General features: G+C 49.9%; 2 protein-coding genes and 1 long non-coding RNA gene across 7 annotated transcripts; 2 read left to right on the plus strand and 1 right to left on the minus strand.

Moving 5' to 3' along the window:
* Positions 1 to 65: 65 nt before the first annotated feature.
* On the plus strand, positions 66 to 15,522 carry MYBPHL (myosin binding protein H like). Its single transcript, XM_033434641.2, is given in 10 exon segments — positions 66 to 2,613; positions 2,616 to 2,729; positions 10,858 to 10,946; positions 11,500 to 11,700; positions 11,908 to 11,992; positions 11,995 to 12,041; positions 12,180 to 12,339; positions 12,417 to 12,577; positions 12,914 to 14,028; positions 15,290 to 15,522. Coding segments are annotated over 9 exon segments (1,155 nt in total). The 5' UTR covers positions 66 to 2,585; the 3' UTR covers positions 13,184 to 14,028; positions 15,290 to 15,522.
* Positions 15,523 to 16,706: 1,184 nt separating this feature from the next.
* On the minus strand, positions 16,707 to 18,434 carry LOC125962020 (uncharacterized). Its single transcript, XR_007473312.1, has 3 exons — positions 18,327 to 18,434; positions 17,507 to 17,544; positions 16,707 to 17,368 (listed from the first exon to the last, which is right to left on the minus strand). It is a non-coding gene; the product is annotated as an uncharacterized LOC125962020 (long non-coding RNA).
* Positions 18,435 to 18,551: 117 nt separating this feature from the next.
* On the plus strand, positions 18,552 to 22,465 carry PSRC1 (proline and serine rich coiled-coil 1). 5 transcript variants are annotated; one of them, XM_012534179.3, is made up of 8 exons: positions 18,552 to 18,981; positions 19,365 to 19,424; positions 19,516 to 19,573; positions 20,013 to 20,454; positions 20,814 to 20,928; positions 21,019 to 21,267; positions 21,591 to 21,684; positions 21,849 to 22,465. In XM_012534179.3, the coding sequence occupies exons 1-8, from the start codon at positions 18,756 to 18,758 to the stop codon at positions 21,850 to 21,852; spliced, it is 1,248 nt and encodes a 415-aa protein (XP_012389633.3). In that variant the 5' UTR covers positions 18,552 to 18,755; the 3' UTR covers positions 21,853 to 22,465. The 5 variants fall into 5 exon arrangements, with proteins under 5 accessions (XP_012389633.3, XP_033290513.2, XP_033290500.2 ...); XM_033434622.2 differs by having other exon boundaries at positions 22,190 to 22,465; XM_033434609.2 differs by lacking the exon at positions 20,814 to 20,928.
* The last annotated feature ends 1,922 nt before the right edge of the window (positions 22,466 to 24,387 follow it).

Consider the following 24,387-nt stretch of genomic DNA (forward strand, 5'->3'; position numbering starts at 1 on the left):
AACCAGAGAATAAGTCAGTTAAAGAGCCAGGACTATTCATTTATAGCATGTAAGGTATTAGGTAATTTATAGGAAAAACTACTCACCTGTTTCTGCTTTATGCTCACAAAGATCTGCCTCCCATGGGTATTTGTAAAAGCAGCTTTCTTGTTCTTACTCCGGGAAGGTGTAGCTGAGCCACCCCGTACAGCTTCTCCGTTTCAACCGCTACACTCTTCCTTCTGCACGCAGCGGCATGTCATTACTCTCTTGAATTCCATGTTCTTCTAGCAGGTTGATAAGTAACACCAAGGAGTTTACCTTCCACACCTTTCCATCTGCCCCTCTTAACGTTTCTCCTGCTGCACTTAACTCGTAGTCCTTCCTGACCCATTTCATTTAAGGACCTTCAAAGAGTTGCAACTTTCCTCCTCCAAAATATTTCTTTTCGGGGAGGTTCCTGCCCACCCCCACTGAGCCTTTAGCCAAGCCTCACGACTGCTCAGCCTTCCGTCCTGGCGGGTATTTCCATTTAATGCTTGCTCTGGCGTCGTGGTCTAAAGATGACCAGGCAGAGACCTTGCTCTTGAGGAGCCCATGTCTGCTGGAAGAGCCCTCCCCCAGGAGGTTATCCAAGGTGGTTTATTTTCTGGAATTCTATCTAACATAGTGTTCTAAGACTTCCTGCAACAGAATCAGTAGGTTTTTTTTAAAATGCATATCCCACTTAGACCTATTAAATTAGCCTTTCCAATGGATAAGACCCTAGGAGTCTGCCTTTTTTATTTGATTCTTCAGTTGCAACAAGGAGCTAAGACCAAAAGCCTGGGCCAATCTCCTCATCAAAGCATGGATTAAGTGGGGTATAAGAGGGGGTGTTTGGAGTCCCCTGGTGTACTGTCTGGACTCGTAAGGGCTTTGGCTGGGTCAGACGAGAGAAATAGGTCAAAGAGGCCTTTACACAAATCCTGACATGACACAGCGCAGCCTCTCACCACCAGCCTGAGGTCAAGCTCCACAGTTACCCTCTTCAGTCATCCGAGCTCCTGATAAACAGCTTCCTGGGCACCAGCTGTGTCTACAGGTTGTCCTAGCCCTCGGTCCCTATACAGGTTGCAAAGATGAGTTCTGGGCTTCTGTCCCACACCCCAAGATAGTAACAGGCTCCCAGGATCCTGATGACTGCCCCCAATTTGACGGCTAAAGGGGAGAAATGAGTAAGGAGCTCATTCATTCAACCATACTCATTTGTTTCCATAAAAAATAAAGGAGAGGAGGGGAAGGGGGGAATGTGGGAACTCTACTTTCCACTCAACTTTGCTGTGAACCTAAAACTGCTCTTTAAGCCTAAAGAAAAAAAAAAAAAAATATATATATATATATATATATATATATTCACAGAGGGGATGCCAGCTTCTGGAGATGAGAAAGTAGAGTATGATAGGAAACCAGATTGATTGGATGGAGTGCATAGAACATATAAATGATGGTCTGGTGAGCCTAGAAATCACATAGGACCATTAGTATGTAACACCTACTGTGCTCTGGCCACTTTCATATACTTTTACCATTTTATCTTCAACACAATTGTGGCATCATCATCCCTTGTTTCATGGACCAGGGACCTGAGGTTCAGAGTAAGTGGTTTTCCCAGGGTCACCTAGCAAATGAGTGAGTAGTAGAGCCCAGAGTCACACTCAAGTCCTCTAACCTTATGCTCCTGGCTCTCCCCTCCATCACTGCTGCCTCTCACTTAATTTGTACTTTATCTCATAGGCAAGGGAGCTTTGAAAGGGACAAGTGCTGGCCCAACCTAAAAATAGCTTACATTTATCGAGCACTTAGTCGGCTACACTCTGCTAAGCACTTTACCCAGATTACCTTTGAATCCTCACAGCAACCCTATGGCTGTTATCTCCACTTCACAGATGAGGAAACAGACCTGAGAGAGACTGTGATGTGTGGTTACAAGTCACACAGCCAATTGGTGATGGAGCCAAAGTGAGCCGGGGGGTCTGGCTCCAGTGTGCAGACCCTGCCCTGCACTGCCACGGGGGGAGTGGAGAGGATGGGGCCGCCCCCATAAAGGCTGAGCTGGCGAGACTTTACAACTCAGCGAATGTGGGAGCAGAGAGGGAGAGACCACCTAAAGGTGTGCCTGTGAATCAGCTAATCCTGGGGCCCCTTCCTTGGACCTGGACACCCTTGGATGAGCTGGAGGTCAGGAGCCGAGATGTCACCCAATCCTCCTGCCAGAAGCCAGAGGCCCCATTTGGATGGTCTGGGTGGGGAGGGGCTGTTTGAAAAGCTCGAGCGCTCCCCTCCCTCCCTGGTGTTGTGAGAGAGGTGTCGGTTCTCTCTCCCAAGATAACAGGACTACCGGGTCCTCCTCCTGCAGCTATTCTGGGCTGCGGTCCGCTCCCCACTCTTCCCCTGGCCCCTGCTTCAGCCGTCTGGGAGTAGCTGGGTGGGAACAGGCCAGCCCTGTTACATAACCCTGTGGCTGGGACCCTGGGGAGGCCGGGCTGGCGAGCAGGTGCTCAGCCCCTCCCTCGCCACCAACAGTGAAAATCTTTCTCTGGAGCCCAGCCTTGGGGTGGCCCAGCATGGAGGCAGCCACAGCTCTGGAGGTGGCCTCGGATCCACGCTGAAAGTGAAAGAAGCCAGCCTAGCGGATGCTGACGGAGCCCAGGCTTCACCTCGGCGGGGGGCCGTCAGCCCCATTCCCCAGCTCCTGCCCCCCACAGAAGGTGATCCATGGGGGTGGGAAGTGAGCGGTGGGAGTTGGGAGGATGCGCTACCGCCCTGACTGCACCTCCATAGGTTTTGCGGATCTAAATGGTTTCACGGGATTGGTACTTAGGATGGGGAAGCATCCATTGGAGCCCCCACCCCCTTCCTTGGTGGATTCTAGCTTGCTGCTCAAATGTCTCTGCTGGGTCTTTGCTTTTTACCTGAAAAGTCAGTGAATGATGTTTGTGGCAATTTACAGTGACTGATAATGATAGGTTTGTATTTTTACCTTTAAAATACGTCTGTCACAGGAACCTGATATACCAACGCCAGTCAGGAAGGGAATGAGGGGTGAGATGGTGTCCATCTGGATTTGGAGAAGAAAGAAACAAAAAGCTTAGAGCCACCGGGAGGCTAAGTGGTGAACAGTATGTGACGCTCCGCTTCGCCCTTGAGCCGTGGGTCCTCCACCTACCCTACCTACATCTCCACTGGCTCCCACGGGAAACCCTAGCCTATTTGAGCCTGAGCTCCACGGAAGCAGAGACCGTCCGGAAGAAGAATTTGGCTGCCTCTCTGTGGTCTCTGTGAGCCTCTCAACATAAAGGCATTTTCGAACTAGGAGGTGGTGGGTGCCCCTTCCAGCCCCAGAGTTCCCTGCCAGCAGCCCTGCTGCCCAGCCCCCAGACTGCCCCTGGCTGAGGCCTTTGTAGCTAACAGCTCTGTGACATTTACCCTGGGTGGCTCCCACTGCACCTGGCTCAGCCGACAGAAGTGGAAGACGGGAGCCTGGCTCTTCCCCTCTCCTGCGAGGTAATCGGCGGAAGCAACTACGGGGGCTGCACGAAACATTTAAGACAGTTCCCTGCACAAAGTCCCCACTTCTGGCCCTTTGGAGTCTTGAGTGCAGAGGATGCAAAGACCACAAACGAGACACCGTGGAATCCCTGGGTAAGGAGAGGTAAGAAAAGAAGACAGCATCTAGACTCAATTCCCAGGGCCACCTCCAGCAGCTCCGTGACCTTGGCCAAGTCAATGGACTGCTCAGTTTCAATTTCCTCTCTGTAAAATGGTGAGTAATAGTATCGACCTGGTAAGGTAGTCGAAAGGATTGTTGAGATAATCCAAAGTGCCTTGGAAGAGGCCAAACAAAGATACGAATAGATAATAAATTATTTCCAAGTCAGGGATAAAGACTGGGTTCTCCCTGCAAATAGGGTTGTGGAGGGAAAGTTTGCTGCCTCTTATCATCCTGATGGAAGATGCTGGGTCTTCAGAAGCTATTTGTGTGTCAGGGGCAGAGAGCCGACCAAGTTTGCCCCACTGAAAAACAGGTAAAGAGAGCAGAAGTTATTGGGAACATACTAGGCTGGAATGGTCTTGAGGCAGAAAATCAGTTTCTTCCCGAAAAGGCCCAGGGAATAAGTCACAGGCAGAGGGAGAATGAGAGCCAGGACTGCTGACTCTCTGACCACTGGTCTCCACAAAATCCTGGGGGAGGGTGCTCATCCCTTCCACACTCCTCCCTCCTGACAGCCCCTGGCCACAGCCCCCAAGTGCGGCCTGAAGGGCCCTGAACTTGTGTGTGGCCTCAGGGCCACCAGCACCCAGTGACTCAACCCACCTACATGCCAGAGGTCACTAGCAGCAAGGACTCCTTGTGACATTGTGCAAAGTGTTTGCATCTGTTATCCAGTTGGGAAAAGAAGACATGAGTTCAAACCCTAGCTCTGTCCTGTGACCCAAGGCAAGTCAATCCACCCCTCTGGCTTCTATTTTCTCATCTGTAAATTGAGAGGTTGAACTAAATCAGAGCTCTTAACCCTTCGGTGGATATGGATCCCTAGGAAAATCTGATGAAAGCTGTGGATTCTTGCTCCAAGAAAAATACTCAACAAAGTTCAGGGAGTTCAGAGCATCACTGAAGCCTAGCCAGAGGTCTTCAAGGGGGTGCTATGGTGCTGGACTAGATGGCCCCCAAGTTCCCTGTGAGCACCAAGGACTTTTCCTTCCTCTTAACGCCTCCTCTTCCTTATGGGGAGCTCTATGGGACATAGAAGGGCACAGTGGCTAGCATGTGAGTACACATGAAATAGAGCAGGCATCAAAATGTTTGTGACATTAAAATGAACTGCAACTGGCCGACACGGAGCTTTTAGTCAAGAAAGACTGCTCCATGGCTAAAGAAGCAGAAGTAGGTGTTTGGCATTGGGAAACCATCCTCTGTCACTCTCAGCACTGCACAGAGGCACTGTGTCCTGGAGGCAACGCTGGGCAGGGGCCAGAGGAGAGCTTCCGAAAGAGTGAGAGATATGGGACAGACTGCACCCTGACACGGAGAAGACGGGACTCTGAGACCCAGTAGGAGGGCCCATCTGCTGATCTCAGCTCGATTGCTTCCAACTGACCCTGTGTCCTCTTTCAGTCTGGACTGTTCTGTGTCTTCCAGGCTTGGGAAGCTGAATCCCTAGCCTTGAAGTGACCATCCTTCCTTCCTCCCTCCCACCCTCCCACTGTCCCTTCTTATCCTCTTTCTTCCTTCTACAAATATTTACTTTGTGTCTATTATGTGTCAGGCACTGTTACAAAAATGCACAGAATAGGCAAAAATAACTTCCCTTGTGGAGATTACATTCTATGTAAGGAGATAGATAATAAATAGGCAAATAAAATATATAAAATATCAGAAAGTGAAAACTGCTATGCTGAAAAGTAAAGCAGAGAAAGAGGAGGGTATAAAGTGCTGGGGTGGGAAGTGTACTTGCTGTTTCAAGCAGGATATTCAGTGAAAGTCTTGTTAATAAGGTCATCTGAGCAGCAACCTAAAGGAGACCAGAGAACAATGCATGCAGATATTGAGAGTGAAGGTTTTCCACAGACAGAACAGTAAGTGCAAAGGCCCTGAGGCAGGAGTGTGCATTATGGATTGGGGCCACTGTGGCTGTAGCAGAGTGAGGGAGAGAATAGCAGGTTTGGGGTCAAAGAGGTAGCAGGACCATTGTGAACACTGGTTCAACCCTGAGACAGATGGGCAGCCAGCGCAGGGTTTTAGGTGAGATCTGGCATGATCAGGTGTAGGTTTTAAGACTTTTCTGGCTGCTGAGTTAAGAATAGGCTATAGGCAGGCTTTAGACACTAGCAAGATTGTCAACTGAGAATAAGGATTCAGGAAAAGGTATGGAAGTTTTAGAAGAGGGTGTACAACAGTCACCCAGGAGAACAGGAGATTGAGTGAATTAGGGAAGTCTGGCAGATCTGCCAGGGTCCATTTGGAGGCAATGGCCATCAATTTAAAGTCAGCATAGTTTTGTAATATTTTTCCCCAGTCGTGTTTGGCTGTGTGGATGCAGACACTGAGGGGGTGTATTTAACTGGGGCTGGGTATTGCTAGGAAGTGGAAAAGGATTAGGGCTTTGAGTGGGTATGCAAGGGAGTGAGTCTAACGATGACCATGGAATCTAATTTGGGTGGGAAAGAAAGTGGTAACATGGAGGGGTGATGGAGAGTGAAGGGGTGGGAAGATAATGGATCAGAGGTCTCAGTGGGCTGAAGGATCACTGCTGGCAGAGCTTTAGAGGGAGGGAGCTGAAGGGATAGAGACTGTTCATTAGGTTATGCGACCTCAGAATTTAAGGCTCAAATACAATAGATGTTTATTCCTTACTAGCAAAACAACTAAAAGCAAGCGTTCCTACTCAGCAGATAGTTCTCCAGCACTAACTCAGGGACCCGGGCCTCTTCCATCTTGTGGCTCCGCCATGCCTTAGGGCCCCGTGATCACCTGCATGCAGCTAGCAGATGGGAAATAGAAAACTCATTCATTAAAAGCCTCGACTCAGAAGTGATTCTCATCACTTCCACTCACATTTCACTGGCAAGAACTAGTCTCACTGTCATACAGCAAGTGGGGCCGCTCCTTCTCAGAGATCCCTATACTATGGAAGAGATAATATGTACAAATTGTTGTGAGCAATTAGCCATCCCTGTCATGGAGGTGGTGCTGAGAGAGTGGGACGCTTGAAATTCAGATTCTATAGTGGCTATAGTTATTGGTCTAGACAATGACCAAAGGAACCATGGGCTGAAGCAGGGGAGGACAAACTCATTGGAGAAGTGGCAGGCAAGGCTGGGAGCGGCCCTGCAGGGACTGGAAGTCTGGGTGTTGAAATGAGCAGGAATCATGACTGGAGAAATGTTGGAGAAAGTGACACTGAGCCAGGGCTACCGTCATCAGCGTGAGGGGGAGACTGCCACAAGGGGAGAGGGTGATGGAGTCTTTTCCTCAGAGAAGTATTGCCTATTTCTATGTCCTTTTATTTTTTCTGATCTTAGTTTCATGGCCTTCAAGGAAGTGACACTCTTGTCCTTCACAAGGTTTTTAGGTTTATTTTTTTGAAGTCACCACATTTCTTTCCCACCACACTCCTCCAGACAAGTTTCTGATAAGGTCAAGTCCACACCCTATGCATCTGCTAATGTTTCTGTAAGAAATGCTGGTAGTTTTTGGATCCCTGGAAATCTCTGGGGTTTTTTGGGAGCCATAGCTTGCCTTGTGCATATGCCCTCTTTTGGTAACCGTTCACTCACACAGGCCTGTGCATGTGTGTGCACACATGCACACGAACTCACAGTCTTGCACACTCACACACGCACACACTCCTCCACTCTTTCAATGTGTCTATCTTGTTCCTTCATTCTCTGGGCCATAATTAATACCATCAATCTGAACTACACAGTCCTTAGGGAATCGCTGGCAGAAAGTCTTTAGCCATGTGAAACCAAGTTATGAGAGGATGGGAACAATTATTTCCCATGAGCAGAGAATAAGGAAATGGGCATAAACCTCAGCGGGATGAAATTCGGTAGAATTAGGAAGGATTTTCTAATGAAGAGAAGTCGAGATCTCTGGACTTTAAGTAGTTTCCTCTCCACTCCTTTTTAAGACAGTATTCTGTCTGAGAGAAATTCAGTGCTGAGAGCAACACAGCTCAGAAGCCAAGGGCTCTCAAAGGACTTTTCAAAATGTCTTTTACCTGAGACTCTATGAAGGGAGAAAATCTCATAGACAAACTGCGGCTGTCTCAGACCTGGTCTTAGAAACCCGAGGTTCTGCTTTAGGGCTGTAGCCTTTGGTTCACATCCCTCCTGGCATATGAGGAGGAGAAAGACCTTGGGCGTCAGGGAAAGCCATGTTTCTCCAAGGTCAGTACAATTAACACCTCACTTGACTGTGGATGTGTGAAAAGAGATGTCCCAGATGAGCCCTCCTATTAACACTCCTAGCAAGGGGTCAGATTGCTCTTGTTTGCTGGGCAGATTCAAGGCCTGGGGTGCTCTGGGGAAGAGCTTGCTGCAGCCCAGGCACCTGGAGCTGTCACACACTGTCACCTCCCATATTTTGTCAGCGGCTTTAGCCTTAAGCCCATCCTCTGCCCTCCCACTGGGGCTGGGAGACTGCTGAGAGCAGAATCCTCGCCTACTAGTCCTCAGACTTAGAACATTCTAAATAGTAACTTAAGTTTTTCCCCTACTGATTCACCGTCTTGTCAGGGAATCCCACTTCTAAGCAAAGAACTGGCCCGGGAGCCCTCCAGGGAGGAAGAATCCACCATCCTGGCTGTCAGCCTTTCTCCTCTGTCTCTGCCCCCTGCTGGCATCCCCTCTGGATCTCAGGGCCATTCTGCTCATCCTCCTCCTAATTCCCCCATCTTAGCTTACGTTCCACATAAACTTATTTCTTTCATTTTTCTCCTTAGTTCAAGTGAAACAATGCTAACCTTTTCCAAGATACTTTTCTAGGAAAGACTAAGTGGGAACAAATACTATATACATCAGCATGCACCTACCTATAGAAGCCCCCTTCCTACCTGAGGTGTAAGCAGAGCAGGGCTCAACTGGCACCTCTTCCAGGCGTGACTGCCTGGGTTCCTTTCCTCACATCAGCCTTTTTAATCCTTGAGTGTGGCCCCCTGCCTTCCCTTCTTGGCCTCTTCCCTCCAGGGGCAAGATCACTGCAGGACCCCTGACTGTGGTGCCCAGTCCCAGGTGGCCACTGAAGGGCAGGTAAGTGGACAGATATGCTGTCATGCTCAGAGGACAGGTCCTTCAGACACACGTTCCTAGATGGTGCCAGCACGACTTCACAACCAGCCGTGAGGTCAACAGCAAAGCTGTTTCTCTCTCCCAGCCCTTTCCTTCCAGTCTTCTCCTTGCTCTGGGTGCTCACCAAGGTCCTTCCTAACTCAGAGGTTCTGTAGGCAGCGCAAGGGACAGCAAAGCCGGCTTCTCCCCAGCCCTCTCCCCGGCAAGCGTGAAGGGTTAGGTCCCCACTCAGCAGTGGGGAACCAAGCCCAATAAGATGAGGTTTTGACCCTCCTTTTCAATTGCCGCCCTCTTTTTGCAGAAAACCCTGAAGTCATATCCGCCTGTTCTCAACTCCTTGGTCGCTTGCCAAGATGGCCACAGGAAAGGAACACATCACACAACACTTCTTCTGTTCTTCATGCCCCGCCTCCACCCAAACTGCCAAAGTCGAACAGAGGGCAGCCGAGCAGGGTCATTCAGCTGCCTGGGTTCCGAGCTGAGTCCTTGCTGAGGCCTCAGGCCCTGGGCCGTACGGGCAGGACAGCGCTTAGAGCACTGGAGGCCCTGTACCACACAGTTCCCACTTCTGTCAGGGTAGAGGGGTGAGGCGCAGCCTAAGACAGCACAACCCAGGTTAAAACGTAAGCCACACGGTAAAAAAGGAAACTAGGCAAATAAAATGGACAGCATGCACTGAATATTTCTGTCTATCTTCATCCACAAAGCCCAAGTTATCTCAAGATGCTAATCAGGGCGGACTACGGAAGTTCCTGGTCTCTAAACAACGATCTACAAACTGAGGTGTAGGAAGAGCTTTGTAGACCCTTCGTTTGATTTATTTTCAATTTCACCATTCAAATTCTGCATTATGTAATGTACATTTTAAACAGTTCAATTTGTAAATAAACATACATACATTAGGGTGAATGTTCAGGGATGTATTTACAGGGAAATGTGTGTTATCAAAAAGTTTGGAATCGCTATCAAGCTGTTTGCCACAGTTGTGTGCTGGGGTGGAGTTCTTCCAACTGATAGGAATGAAGGAGCGGGGAGGCTGGGGAGTTGGTGGGAACTGAGACTGTCACACCCCCTGTAAGACTACAGCAGCGGGGGACTGTCTCTGCCTGAGAAAGGAGGAAGCAGTAGCACCAGAAGCCTGGAAAATGGAGTAGATTTCAGCTAGGACCCGAAAGGAACCCAGGTGGGATGTTTGCACTTCCTCAGCCAAGGCTGCCGGAGGCATCCTGAGAGGAACTTACACCTGGTCATTCCCCAAACTTACACTCAGCACTTTCCTGAGCATCTCCTGTCTTCATCCTGGAAGCCAATAAACATAATCTAATCTCTCTTCTCACTGGAACACGCCTGGAAGATCAAGGGGGAGTAAGCAGTGGACCTAATCTGTCCCAGATTCTGACTGTACAAAGTGATCCTCCACAGACTGGAAGACACTGTGCAGGCCCCTGAACAGGGCAGCCCTGCAGAGAAGGGACCAGACGCCAGCTCCCTCTGCAGTGACATCAGTGCTGTCCTGGTGGGGCCAGGGTGTTGACTCTGCCTGCAGAATATAAAGCTTTCTCCTCGGGGTCTGGCACCGAACTGGGGAGCGGGGCGGACACTTGGGGGTCAGGATTGACATTGAAAGTGGCCTTGAAAAAAGGAGTGTTGCTGAGGACAAATGTAGAAAAGGAGTGGAAAGACAGACCACTCGGACTGGACTGGTCTGTGCATAAACAAAAAAGAAATCTCAGTTGATGAAAAGTCGATGGTGGAGAGTTACCAATTAAAAGAAGTAGGTGTCAGGCTCGCGCTTCAGTGCTCTTTCTGCTGAGACTAACTCTCTCTACAGGATCCCACAGCTGGTTGCTTATCCCTAAATCCCAGTGAGACAATGGGAGCTATCTTCCCATTCCCCGAGAGAGGGCTTAATTTGCTCAGTGTTGCCTGGGTCACCTGGCCATGGAGCACAGCTAGATGCAGCATCCACTTACACTTCCTCTAAACTCTCCTCTTCCCCCCAGGGAGGCTCACCACCCCGTTCTCTCTCTTTCCATCACTCAGAGCACCCCAAGATCTGGCTACCTCAGGCCCAGAGGCAGACCTACGTCCAGAAGGTTGGAGACACTCTGAATCTACTAATCCCGTTCCAGGTGATCATGACAGCCCCACGTTGGGTCCATGACTGGAGCCAGGCCAGGGTTTTGATTTGGAAACAAAAAACAAGAGTCCTGCTAGCAGTAGGACAGTCGTCCTAGCCTTGAATGGAAGGGGCATGTCACTGAGTGTGAGGCCAAACAGCCCTTCCATCAGCACTCCTGCGGGGTGTTGGGGTCAGGTCAGGTTGGGCATGCCCAGGTGATGATGTAAGGCTAATCCATGCCCTTCAGTCAGCAGGGGTCTGGGAGCGCTCAGTTTGGAGGGCTCTCAGGAGTTTGGGCAGCTAATTTTAGTCCCAGCTGCCCTGAGTGTCCATGACCTAGACTCTCAGAGGCGGGGAGACTCAAAGCCATCCCCCTTTCCCATGATCCTGAGGCTGTTGCTGAGAGATGGAAGTCCGCTGGGACAGTCCACCAACCTCTCACTCAAGGAATTTGCAGCTGCGAGTCAAGTCACCACGTGGACCTGGTGGATCTGACCCCTGTTGCAGCCGGGAGGGGCAAAAGGCCTCTCGGGGCAGCTCACAGCCTTCTCCCCATTTCTCAGGGCAAACTCCAACCTCAAGCCATGCGCACGCATGACGGCTGTGCCTTGGACGCCAGTCATGTGAGCATGCGGAATGGGGAGCGGGACTCCAACCTCTTCATCCGAGAGGCCCAGTGTGCTGACTTGGGTCACTACCAGCTCCATGTGCAGCTGGGTGGGCTGGAGGCCACCGCCACCACTGACACCCTGGTGATCGGTACAGTGGGGGGAATGGGAGACGACGTGGTCCTTGGGGGCTCCCACCCCAGCCTGAAGAGGAATCAGCACAGAGAGCCGGGGAAGCGGGGCTGTGGGACGCAGTGGTGGGTGAAGGGAGGGGTGGCTGAGCAGAAGCGGAGGGGCCCCTCCTGGTAATGTCCTGGCATGTGAGGCGTGCCATGCCCGCTGCCATGCTTGGCCCTTTCAAAGAGGCCAGGCTCTCCTCAGAGTATCAAGTTGGTGGATGTCTGGGGCTCCAGCGCTACCCTGGAGTGGACTCTGCCCCAAGACACGGGAACACACTCCTGGGATACGTGGTGCAAAAGGCTGACACCAAATCTGGGGTGAGGCCCAGCTGGGATGGAGGGAGGGAGGAACAGCACATTCTGGAATGGGACTCTGGTAGTTCCACGCAGTAGGCTGGGGTGGAGTGAGCTGCCAAAACAGGGGTCTCATTCCGGGCATCTTCCGGGGCCCCACAGCTGTGGCTCACGGTGCTGGAGCGCTATCACCGCGCCAGCCGCACAGTCTCCGACCTCATCGTCGGCAACTCCTATGCATTTCAAGTCTTTGCTGAGAACCAGTGTGGGCTCAGCCAGACAGCCTCTGTCACTGCCGACCCGGCCCACATCCAGAAAGCAGGTAAAGCACTGAGACTCAGAGCCAGGAAGAGTTAAGGAGAAAGAGTTGAAGACGGATGGGGCTCTCAGGCACTACAGCAAGGCCCTTCTTGGTCCCCTCGGCTACTGTTTACAAGACCGAGGGGTTTGTCCAGTGAGATTTCTCAGAAGCCCCGAAGTTCACCCAGCCTCTGGCAGACTGCACTACAGTCATTGGCTGTGACACCCAGCTCTGCTGCTGCATCCATGCCTCCCCCAAGGTGAGCAAGGAGGTCTGTGGGTGGCTGTGCTGCTTTCTGCTTCTGCTCTAACCTTAGCTGTGTCGAAGAACATTCTAACCAAAACATTTGCTCCCGTCACCATCATCTGCCTGTTCCACAGCACATTACGTAGGAACACTCAGGGCACTGGTGTCCAAGACAGGCTGATGTGGATAATGTTTCCAGTTTTGCTTTTAGTGTTTGTTCCTCATATATGAAGATGTCACTTAATGACCTGCTGGCAATTGGGCATGAGATTCAAAGCTGTCTCTCTGGCAGGGGGGCTGGAGTCCTGTTGGCTGCTCCTGACTCACCCCCCTCATCTTTATCTTCCAGCCAAAGATCATCTGGCTAAAGAACAAGATGGATATCCAAGGCAACCCCAAGTACAGAGCCCTCACTCACCTGGGAATCTGCTCCCTAGAAATCCACAAGCCTGGCCCCTTTGACGAGGGCATCTACATCTGCAAGGCTGTTAACCCCCTGGGGGAGGCGTCAGTAGACTGTCGGGTGGATGTGAAAGGTAAGGGCAGAACTCGCACCTTAAGGTGCAATCACCTCCTCTCTCCACAGGTGGGAAAGTCGAGGGCAGAGACACAAGCCTAGATGGAGAAGGGCTCGGGTTGCTTCCCCTTCAGGCCTTCTCATCACTGTCATCATCAGGATGTATTTTAGGAGCCATTTTTATCATCCATTCCTCATTTCTCTCCATCATAATTCTGTAATATAGGAAGAATCACTATTTCCACTTTGCAAAGGAGAAACCTAAAGCACAGGGAGGTGACTGATCAGTTTACCTGCGATTTCCAGTGCTGGTTAATTGAGGAGTTGGCACTATGGTGGAAAAGAGGCCAAGTCTGCTGGACCTTACCCAGATCATTTTTCATTAAACTATACAATCTGACTCAATCCAGGAAAGCTGTAGCTTTTTATTGGGCTTTTAAACAAACCAGAGGACTTTCGTCTCTAGTTGGTTAAATGGGAATATTGCACATCCTCTCTACCGCTTTTAAAGTATTCATTCATTTATCCATTCCTGTCCCCTTGCTCAGATTGCCATCATTGCATTTAGAATATTGTTTTATAATTATCTATTTACTGATCTGTTTCCCCATAAACTGTGAGCACTGTGAGGGCAGGGACCATCTTATTCACCTTGTCCCCCAGTGTCCAGCCCAGTTTCTGGTACACAGTGGGCACTTTCTAAGCATGTGCAGCATGACTCAGGAATGAATGGGCCATTACCTGTCCTATTCTTCCCTCCGCATAGACTCTTAATTAGCACCATGGACTCCCCCCAAACCTGGAAGTATATCCCTTCTCGATGCTCTGAAAGGTTTCCCAGAGATTGCTGAGATGTTAAAACGGAGAGATGTCAACACAGAGAGATGTCTGAATTTTGCAGCTCCTAATTGAGGCACGCTAAGCAGACATGGGCAACTCTGAGGAAGGTAAGGAGAGGTACAGGGGATCTGAATGGAGTATTTCATGTTTATGGCTAGTGTTGCTGAGTCTGAGACAGATATATATTCCTGAGCCTTTCAACCATACACTCACTGGCAACCACTTTTCTTTTAACCACTTTTTTTCTTGTAAGTGAATACTATCATCCCTGTGGAGGGAATTTACCATAGATGAGGTCTACTTTTGTCACATCCTCTATGTATCTGTACTCCTCAAGTTGATGACAGGAATTAAACCTAGCGGCCCTCTGAAAAAGAGTGATAGCATCTACCTAATTGTAAGGGGGTTTTGTGGGAGGGAGTGAGCAGGTGCTGTAAGAAAAGGTGTCAAAGAAAACAATCAGGAGTGGAGGATGGCCGAGGTCACCACCACCACCACATGGCAGAAAAAGAGAGAGGAAGGTGTTCCCATCAATTAAGTGTTTCTACCTCAGTATCTTAAGCATGGTGAAAACCAGATGAGCTTGCTTCCTTTTCACTTTGAAGATTTTGGATTCCTTCCCTTCCAAGAGAAGAAAGCCACTGTTATCATTATATGTCAACAATAATTGAACATGTGGGGAATGTGGTCCCAAGCAGCACGTTACTGGCAAAGGGCAACTCAGACCATCATTTAGAATTTGATAACTCCTTCAGACTCTAAATCACTCACAGCAGAAATGTTGTGTACAAACTGATGAGTGGGGTGAAAAGGAAGCTCATGAGAGAATTAAAGAGAACTGGTTCCCAACATCTCCTCTGACTTGCAGCTCCTGGTCAATGAAACCCAAGAATTAATTCCATCCCAGAAGCCATTTATTTAAGCCCTCACTGATCTTTAGCAAATGAAAACCTTGAGGGATGCATTAAAAGTACAGGCTTCTGGGCTTCCCTGGTGGCGCAGTGGTTGAGAGTCCGCCTGCCGATGCAGGGGACACGGGTTCGTGCCCCGGTCCAGGAAGATCCCACATGCCGCGGAGCGGCCGGGCCTGTGAGCTATGGCTGCTGAGCCTGAGCCTGCGCGTCCGGAGCCTGTGCTTCGCAACGGGAGAGGCCACAACAGTGAGAGGCCCGCGTACCAAAAAAAAAAAAAAAAAAAAATAGTACAAGCTTCTCAAGAGATCTCTCTCTGCCAGCTGGCTTGCACAGCCAGTTCTCTCGCCATCCCTCAATTCCTTCTCTGCATTAAGGTTAAGGTTAAGGTTAATGTCATGTTGTGTTGGTGTTATCCTTGTTACTCTTAGTGCCCTTTTCCATTTCTCCTGGTCAGTGCCAGCAACGAAGCAGGGTAAATACAGAATTCAGAGCACAGGACCCAGGGACCATGAAAGGAGGTCACCTCAGCAGCCTGGATGAGCTCTCACTGTTTGCCGTTATGGCCACAACATACCCTCTCTTTTCTGTGCCTCCAGGAAGCCTGTGGAGAGACTGTGTTCTTAAGGAGCTCCAGCATAGTGTCTGTTTGGACTAATCTAAATAAAGGTGTGGATCCTCGCTGCATAAGTGTCCATCTGTTTGAGCCTTTCTATATAGAAAACCATTGAGAAAGTTGGAATCCTTTAGCCAGACTGTATGGAATCTGCGGGCCCCCAGACTCCTCTTTCTCTTCCCATAACTACATTCTCTTCCATAGAGGTTCCTAACACTGTCCTTTTCTCTAGACAGTCTATGACAACTCTATACAGTATTAGGTGCTCAAAGGGGGATGCTCAAGATGACCCGCTCTCTTCCTCTCTGTGCTTTCCAGTATAAGTTGGAAAACAGGATTCACATCTATCACAGAGACACAGACAGCAGGACACATAAACACACACAGAGCTAATTAAAGACAGAGCACTAAGATGTGAGGGCCGGGAGATAGTGAAGAAACCAGTGCAGAGTCTCATTAAGCCCTGGGGAAAGAATAAAAGTGATGTACTCTTGCTTACATGTTTTCATTTCTATAACAAATAAGATACTGAAGGCATTCTGTGATGGAATCTGCAAAAGATAGCAACAATTCCTCCCATCCTGGAATGGTCATGGTGCTCTTTCCACCAAGAGTTGGAGTCTTTTTCTCCCCCCTTGAATTTGGCTGACCATGTGCCCTGCTTTGACCAAAAGAATGTAGTGGAGGTGATGCTATGCCAGTTGAGAGTCTACTAGTCTCTGCTTTTGCTTTTGGAAGTCAGTTCCCATGTAAAGCATCTCAGGATAGATTACTGAATTATGGGAGGCCACGTGAGGACAACCAAGCATCCCAGCTGACAGCCAGCATCACAGCCCTAGACATGTGTGGCTACCTTGGACCCCTCAACCCTAGTCAAACTCAATCTACTCCTCACGTAGAGACAGGCTGTCCTTGCACAGCTCTGCCCAAACTGTAGTATCATGAGCAGATGAATAGTTGCTGTTGTTTCAAACCACTAAATATTGGGTGGTTTGTTGCACAATAATACATAACTGAAACAGCTTTCTATGCATCAGGCGTTATCTCTTTTAATCTTCATTTTACAAATGAGTGAGTTGAAGCTTATAAATTGCTCCAAGTTATGTAGCTGGAAAGTAGAAGTTCTAAGATTTGAATCACGTCTGTTTGAATTCAAGTCTTCCCTATTTCCTCTTCTCTCTTTCACCCAGGGACCCCCACTGTTTCGGTCTGGGTTGGAATCATGGGTTTAAGAAAGAAAAAAATTCTAGGAGGCAGTAAATATAAGGCAAGGTTTTGAGGAGGAAGTGGATATGTTTTGTCTGAGTGTGAAGAAGAGCTTTTCTGTTCAGACCAAAGGCCTATTTTCAGTTGAGGCCAAGTATCTATTCCAGTCTTTCTCAACTGGAGTTCTATGAGAAAGTCCCAATGCCCCAAGGCATTCATTGTATGTCATAAATTAACTTCTTCCTATGCATCAAGAATGTTACTAGTTATGTAGCATCCTTGGGAAAACTGAGAAAATAGTCAAACAAATCATCTGTAGAGTCTAAGGCACTTGCGGAACCCCGGCTGAGAATGTTGAGAGGGCCATTAGGGAGCAGGGGCCAGAGTCCCGAGCCAGCTGGTCACGTACACAGTGACCAAGAGGCTTCCCGGCATTCAAGGAGAACTGCACTGGAATCCTTAAGTTTATCATTTATGCACTCAACACTATGCTCAAAGTACCTTCTCAACTAAGGCTTACCATGTGCCTGGGAGGGGGTATACTTTCTTCATTGATTCATTTCTTCATAATTTACCCCAAATCTTTAACTCTTATTCATACATACCATTTTGGAGTTGAGCTGAGGGGGACACGTTATTTCCCAGATTAGTAGCCTTACGCTGAGTGAAGAATTCTTGTGCCTGAAATCTATATTTTCTGGCTTTGTTGTCATTCTCATGGAAGAGAAAGCAGGTCCATTGCTTTTTTTCTTCAACAGCTTTCAAAATCATAATTTGGTGACAGAAAATTGGAGATGAGTTTCCTTAGAAGAAACTAACTTCCAACTTGCTAAAACTGCCTCTTCCACTTACCTGAAGGTGGGTGAAGAACTTCCCTACTCAGGCTGCTCCTAGGGGAAGACGGAATGCAGTTAATTAACAGCTTCTTTCCCTCTGATCTCCACTACCTGCCTGAAGAGAAGCTACTGGCTCTGGTTTTCTTACCTCCAAAGAATTTGAAAACTGCAAGCAACTAAAATTCCACTGTCACCAGGAAACCTACGGAAAAAGAGGCAATCCTCTTCTCTCAGCTTTTCCTCACACAAGCTTGCAAGTTCTGGGTCTCCCCACCCTCTCCCTTATCACACCACTAAATTCCAAGCCTCCTTTGCTCCCTGTGGCATTTATTACTGTAACATCTCACTCCTGCCAACCTCACCACCTCAACTTCACAACTAAAAACTAGGAAGTAAACAAAAAGCCTATAAACCGCCAAAATAATGGTCATAAACTCTGGAGACTAAAAGCTTAGGCTCTTTGTTTACGGGAAAGCTCTTCAACCATTCTTTTTGGGACTTTTAACTTAAAAATTTTAGAATATTTCTGAGAAGACTGGTGGCCCAGTCTATTCACAGGCAACCCTTGGAAACAACAAAGAAAATCCCTAATAAGTAGGCTTAAGCTTTTTACACCACAGCTTTTAATTTAGAGGAAGGCACACGGTATAAAACTTGATGTTCATAACTATCCTCCTAACCATGTACTGCGACAGTCACGATCCTCTTAGATAAGCGAGGGGTCAAACATAAGCTCAGAGAGGTCAAAGATACTCAATACACTTGTCAACAGAGGAGCCACGGTTGAATCTGAACCCAAATCTCCTTGTCTGAAAAGCCCATAGTTTTCTTCACACCTTGGATGCCTCAGGTTCCGAATGTTCTCGCCTAAAAAGCCGATGGAAGATGTACGTCTTAGAGAACCTCAATATACCTAAAATATAAATGTTTAGTTGCTTCCGTGAATACACCTGAGGGATCAGGCTAACACTGCGCTTCCGAATGGAGTGAGCCGAGTGAGCCCAATAAAACGAATTTCCTCAGGCAGAGCGTTAGTTCTAGGGCCGACCGCCGCAAAGGGCGTCAAAGCTCAGCTCTGCCCCGCACGAGAAGGAGGGGGCGGAGAAGAGGGGGACGGCAGGTCGCGAAACTCTCACTCATTGGCCCGTTCCCTCGCTCGTCGCCGCGAGGTCCCGCCCCTCGCAGGCCCGGCTCCGGGAGGGAAGCCGAACAAGGTCTTCCGGGCAAGCAAGCGCGCTCGCGGCCTCCTCGCCTCAGCCCTCCAAATGAAGCCCTTCTTGGAACGGCTTTCCACTCGGCCCCCACCTGCGGACTTCCGGCCAGCTACCCCTCCACCGCCCCGCCCCACAAGGGCGGAGGATGCTGGCCTTCACCAATCATTGAGCGCGTGTGGTAGGAGTGGGTGGGGCCTGAGAGATTCGAAAGGAGCCCCGCCCCCTCGGAGCGGGTTCCCTGGACAAGGTTGTAGGAGGAAAACACCTTCCGCGGGAGGTGAGGCGAGTCGGAAAGTGAAAACTGAGGGTGGCGTGGAGGTGTGGTGTGGGCGTGGTGCCGCGGGGAGTAGAAAGGTGGCTTGGGGAGAGGAAGAACCCGGAGGGTGATGTTGGGGAGGAGGATGGGGCGCGTAGACCGCCCCAGCGAGAAGAGGTCGGGTCGCAGTGGGGCGGGGGCCAATGTGCGGAAGGAGATGGGAGGATGGGGCATCTGTCGGCACTTGCTCCGGAGGTAAGAGTACCTCAGTTACAGGGGCAGGTGCTGCTGCTGGGACGCCTGCTTTACCTCCATAGTGACTCCCAGCCCCTGGCTTTTACCGAGTCTAGCTGGGAGGCCTTGGGCAGGATGGAGACCTGAGGAAAGGTATATTTTCTCTCCAGCTCCGGGGTCTAAGCTGACTTTTGCTCCTGCTGGCTGGAACATGGAAGATTTAGAAGAAGGTAAGGAAACGCTGGAGGGAAGAATGAGGCCCTGTGATTGAGAGCCGTGTTAGGGACCAAAGGCTGGCATTCCTTCTCTCCTGCCCTACAGATGTAAAGTTTATAGCAGATGAGACCTTGGACTTTGGGGGGCTGTCACCATCTGACAGGTAGTAGACTCTTTATCCTACTTACCTTCTTCCAACAATGGTTGTCTCTAACACCTTACTGCTGAATTATTGGCCTTAGGTCTGGATTGGTAATTTAGCAAGATTGGGTGCACTGGGGCTTCTGGGTGGCTGGTTGACTTCGCCCCCTATGACACTACTGGGGAAGGGGAGAAGGGATAAGCTGGAACGAGATTTCAGGGTGTTAAGAAGAAGGGTAAGTGGATTTGCTTCATGTACATCCTGGCATAATTCCCAATGTCAGTAAGTGCTGAAGGCCTCCTAGAACTGGCTGTCTCATCACTTAGATCTCACAGCCAGCACGGGTATCAGGGTTTGGGGTTGTGTTCCTAGCTCTGTAGTGGGGGTTTTGCCCAGTCTCCCTTGTAGTCTCCTGCTCTCTTCCATGTGGGCATGGTGCCTGATTTGTTTTCTTTCTCAGTCGAGAGGAAGAAGATACAGCAGTGTCGGTGACTCCGGAGAAACCCCTCCGACGAGGTCTCTCCCATCGAAGTGACCCAAATGCAGTGGCCCCCGCCCCCCAGAGTCTGAGGCTCAGTTTAGGCCCCCTCAGCCCAGAGAAGCTGGAAGAAATCCTCAGTGAAGCCAACCGGCTGGCAGCTCATCTGGAACAGTGTGCCCTGCAGGAGCGGGAGAACACCGGTGAGGGCCCGGGGCCTCGAAGGGTGAAGCCCAGCCCTCGGCGGGAGACCTTTGTGCTCAAGGACAGTCCTGTCCGAGACCTGCTGCCCACCGTGAGCTCTTTGTCTCGGAGCACTCCCTCCCCAAGCAGCCTGACACCCCGACTCCGGAGCAGCGATAGGAAGGTGTCAGTCAGGGCTCTTCGAGCAACATCTGGAAAGAGGCCCTCCGGCATGAAGAGGGTGAGTGTAGAGGGTTTGGGTTAGATGTGTGCCCCCGACACTGTGCCTGACTCAGTGCAGGCATAGAGCAGTTTCCTTGTTGGTAAAATAGAGATAGTCAAATTCTACCTCATAGGACTGTTGGAATTAAACGAGGTACCATAAGCAAAGCACTTACCACCGCGTCTGTGCGTGAGCTCTATAATGCTTATGGTCCGCTCTCAATAAATGGCATTGGTGATGATGATGATGATGTTGGCAGCTAACTTCTGCTCTTCCTCACTGGGATCTAGGCAGCTCTCCACCTCTGTCCCTTAATCAGCCAGCAGAACAGATTCTTTTTCCATTCTAGTCCTTTTTTTCCCCTCTTTGTGCTTCAGGAGTCGCCCACTTGCAATCTGTTCCCTGCATCCAAAAGCCCAGCATCTTCTCCTCTTGCCCGATCAACTCCTCCAGTCCGGGGGAAAGCCGGGCCCAGTGGGAGAGCAACAGCAAGTGAGAAGACCTGGGCAGCAAAGCTGTGGGTGAGTGGGAGGAGGGAGGATGCGGAGCTGACCCTAAAATTCCTCTGCTTCTCTCCACCAGGCCCACCTACCTCTGTCAGACCAGTCTTGGCTCCACAGCCTTCTACCAGCAACTCTCAGCGCCTGTCTCGGCCACAGGGAGCAGCTGCTAAACCTTCCAGTCGACTGCCTGTTCCGTCGGCCATTCCCAGGCCTGCCAGCAGGATGCCACTCACCAGCCGGAGTGTACCATCCAGCAAAGGTGCCCTTCCTCCAGATTCCCTGCCAGCTCGGAAAGGACTTCCAAGACCAAGTGCCGCAGGGCACAGAGGTGAGAAGAATGGCCATAAGGATAAGAAATCAGGAGGAAGAATACCTACCCCTGCCCAGCATGAACGCACCCTCCCAGAGTTGGTAGCAGTGACTTTCTCCACCCTCATTACAGCTCTGTTTGAAGATGGGAAGGCTGAGTTAAGGAGAGAATGTGGGCCTGGGCAGAGTTTGAGCCTCAGTTTTCAAATACCATATGTTTTTTATCTTGGGTGGGAAGAAAGGCACTAATCCCAAACTCACTCTACCTTCATCCAGTATTTCTTTTTGAGAAGGTCACTTGAACCTTCTGCTAACTCATGTCTTTCGTTAACACCCATCAAGTTTCTGTTTCTCAGCGACCAAATCTTCCCATCCCTGGTGCCGGTCGCAGCAATCTGCAGCCCCCCAGGAAAGTTGCAGTCCCAGGACCTACCAGGTAAGACAGGTTGAGATGCTGTCTCTTTCTCCCTTGATGGGGATGACAAGGGGAGCCTGGAGGGGCAGGGAGTCCCATTTCTTCCTGAACTTGAACTCAGCTGGTGACAAATGGGCTTGTGAAAGAAGGGCTATTTAAAGCAGTTCCTTCTTCTGTCTCTTTAGGTAAAGAGATCAGGACAGCAAGCAAGAATTCAGTAGCAAACTACTATAGTCACTGCCTGGACTCACCTCTGTATTCAGCTTCCCAAGCTCTCTCCTTGGAGGCAGGCCTGACTCCAGCAGATTCTGGCCCAGGGACAGAAGGAAGAGCTGCCACCATGGCTGGTGCCCCAGGAGTAGAGACCATGGGAGATAGGGTGGATTCGGGTTGAGCTGGAGGGGAATCAAACTCTCAGTTGAAACAAGATAGGAAAAAGAGGTTGCCTCCCAGTGGTGAAGTTAAACAGGAAATAAGAAATGCTCGAAAGTGGTTTGTCCTCATCCACCCCCATTCTTGTGTCTAGCTCCACAGAGTTTGATTTTCATCCCAGGCTTTGGTTCGATGGACATTTACATGTGAATGGCCTCTGTAGCTAACCTCCGTGCTCTCCAAGGAGCAGTCCTCCTGAATAACATCCTCTGCTGGACTCAGGCCTGTTTGGAGAGGCAGAGGCAGGCATCTGGTCTCCAGAACTTGTTTCCTGTGGATTCTATGACTCCTAACAGGCCAGTTTATGATGAGCTTACTCCATTGGTCTGCATTTTTCTAAAATAAAATGAGTATATTTTTATATTCTGAATACATGTGGAAGTAAATCCTGCTCCAATGTCTAACAAATTTAGAGTAAACTCCTGTGTAATTCCAATGAGGGAGCCAGGATGGGCTTCCCAGGCAGGGGTCTGAATAGGCCTTAGGCCCTTGAGATTCCAGCTAATCAGGCTATGACTAGCCCCCTTGTTGGCATTCGATGGGAACAGGCTGCCTTTTTCTAGGCATTTCCAGGCTTCATATGTTATTAGAAGGTCCAGATCAACTTAAGTAGAGTTTATTTACTTATTTTTTTGCGGTACGCGGGCCTCTCAGTGCTGTGGCCTCTCCCATTGTGGAGCACAGGCTCCGGACGCACAGGCTCAGCGGCCATGGCTCACGGGCCCAGCCACTCCACGGCATGTGGGATCTTCCCGGACCGGGGCATGAACCTGTGTCCCCTGCATCGGCAGGCAGACTCTCAACCACTGCGCCACCGGGGAAGCCCTAAGTAGAGTTTAATTCACAGTATGTGAGGCTATCAAACCAGGGTCTTGGTAAATTATTATTTATATTCTAAACGTGCATGTCCTTTCCTGGCGAGAGAATGGATACTCCTAGGAATTCAGCATCTTGTCTGCTGTACTTATGGGATGAGGGGGCCCTCGGGTGGGTACCCTGGTGTTCAGGTTTGCTGATTGCCTCAGGCAGAAGATGCCTGAGCACCTTGTTATGTTCTGCCTTACGTCTTTAGAATTGTTGGTGTTCTCCTCTTCTTACCCCTACTAGACTTGAGGGCTGGCGCCAGGATTTATAAACCTCTGCAGTGCCTAGTGTTGTGATTTGTATGTGGTGGAGAGTTCTATTCATTTATTGAAAAAATATTTGAGTGCAAGATGGGGGGGGGTGTTTGTTAAATGAATGACAAAAGATTCATTTAACAGATTAACTAGGGGGTCTCCCTTTTCTCACAGCCTTCGATTCTTGGAAATGCCAGCACCAGCCCAATTCCTTATGAGTTTTGAGAGGACTTTTCCTCCTTGGAGGCCAGGCCCTGACTTAAGGAAGTCAAGCAACTGGGCCAAGGGAGTGAGTTCCAGCTCGTGCCCCGCCCCCCCAGGTTTACATGCTGATAGGCCCCCTTCTGAGGCACTAAAAGGCCCTTCCCCTGTTCCTGGGCCAGGCCCCCACCCCGGGGCTTTCTTCTTTTTATAGCTGATCTTAAGGTTCATTTAACACATTCACCTATATCGCAGTGACAGCTGCCTACACTTTCACCTTTCCCTGAGCCTCTGGGATTCCAAGCATTGAGTTGGGGGAGGGTGTGTGGAGACAGACAGAGTGTCTGGCTCTGGAGAACATTTGGCAGGGGCAGGAAGACCTCGGGTGCGTCTCCCAACCGCGTCCTGCACTGGTGTCTGACAGAAGCAAGCCCAGACACACGCTTAGGTGTGGCCAGCAGATGGCATGTTCGTGTGGCCTGCGTGTGAGCCAGGCCCCGGTGGGTCCTCAGAGGCAAAACAAGCAGCAGACCCGCGTGCTATTGCCACCTGGTGGCCGAAGAGGACAAGGCAAGGCATGTTCCTTTCGCCCTTTAAGTCAGTCTAGGGTTTCGTTAACTGCCCCTCCAATCCCACTGCAGATCTGTTTAAGCAACGTTCAGGAGGCAGCATCTGCGGGGGAGGAGGCCTGCCTGCCACGGCTGCCCTTCTAGCTCACTACCTGCTTACTTCCTTCCGTTTGGGTCGAGCTTTCTGTCTTTTCTCTTTATGCACTCTATCTTCACCCCCCTCCCCAGTAGCACCAGGGAAGGAAGCCAGGGTTTCTTGGTCTCTTACTATGCACTGTGAACTGTTCTAAGCGCTAACATATGTCAACTCATTTAATTCTCATAAAAGCTCAGTTAGGCACAAATCATTATCATCCTCATTTTGCAGGCAGGGAAACTAAGGCTCAGAGAGATTAAGTCACTCA

This window comes from Orcinus orca, chromosome 1 (assembly GCF_937001465.1).
Source record: "Orcinus orca chromosome 1, mOrcOrc1.1, whole genome shotgun sequence".
Taxonomy (NCBI): Eukaryota; Metazoa; Chordata; class Mammalia; order Artiodactyla; family Delphinidae; genus Orcinus; species Orcinus orca.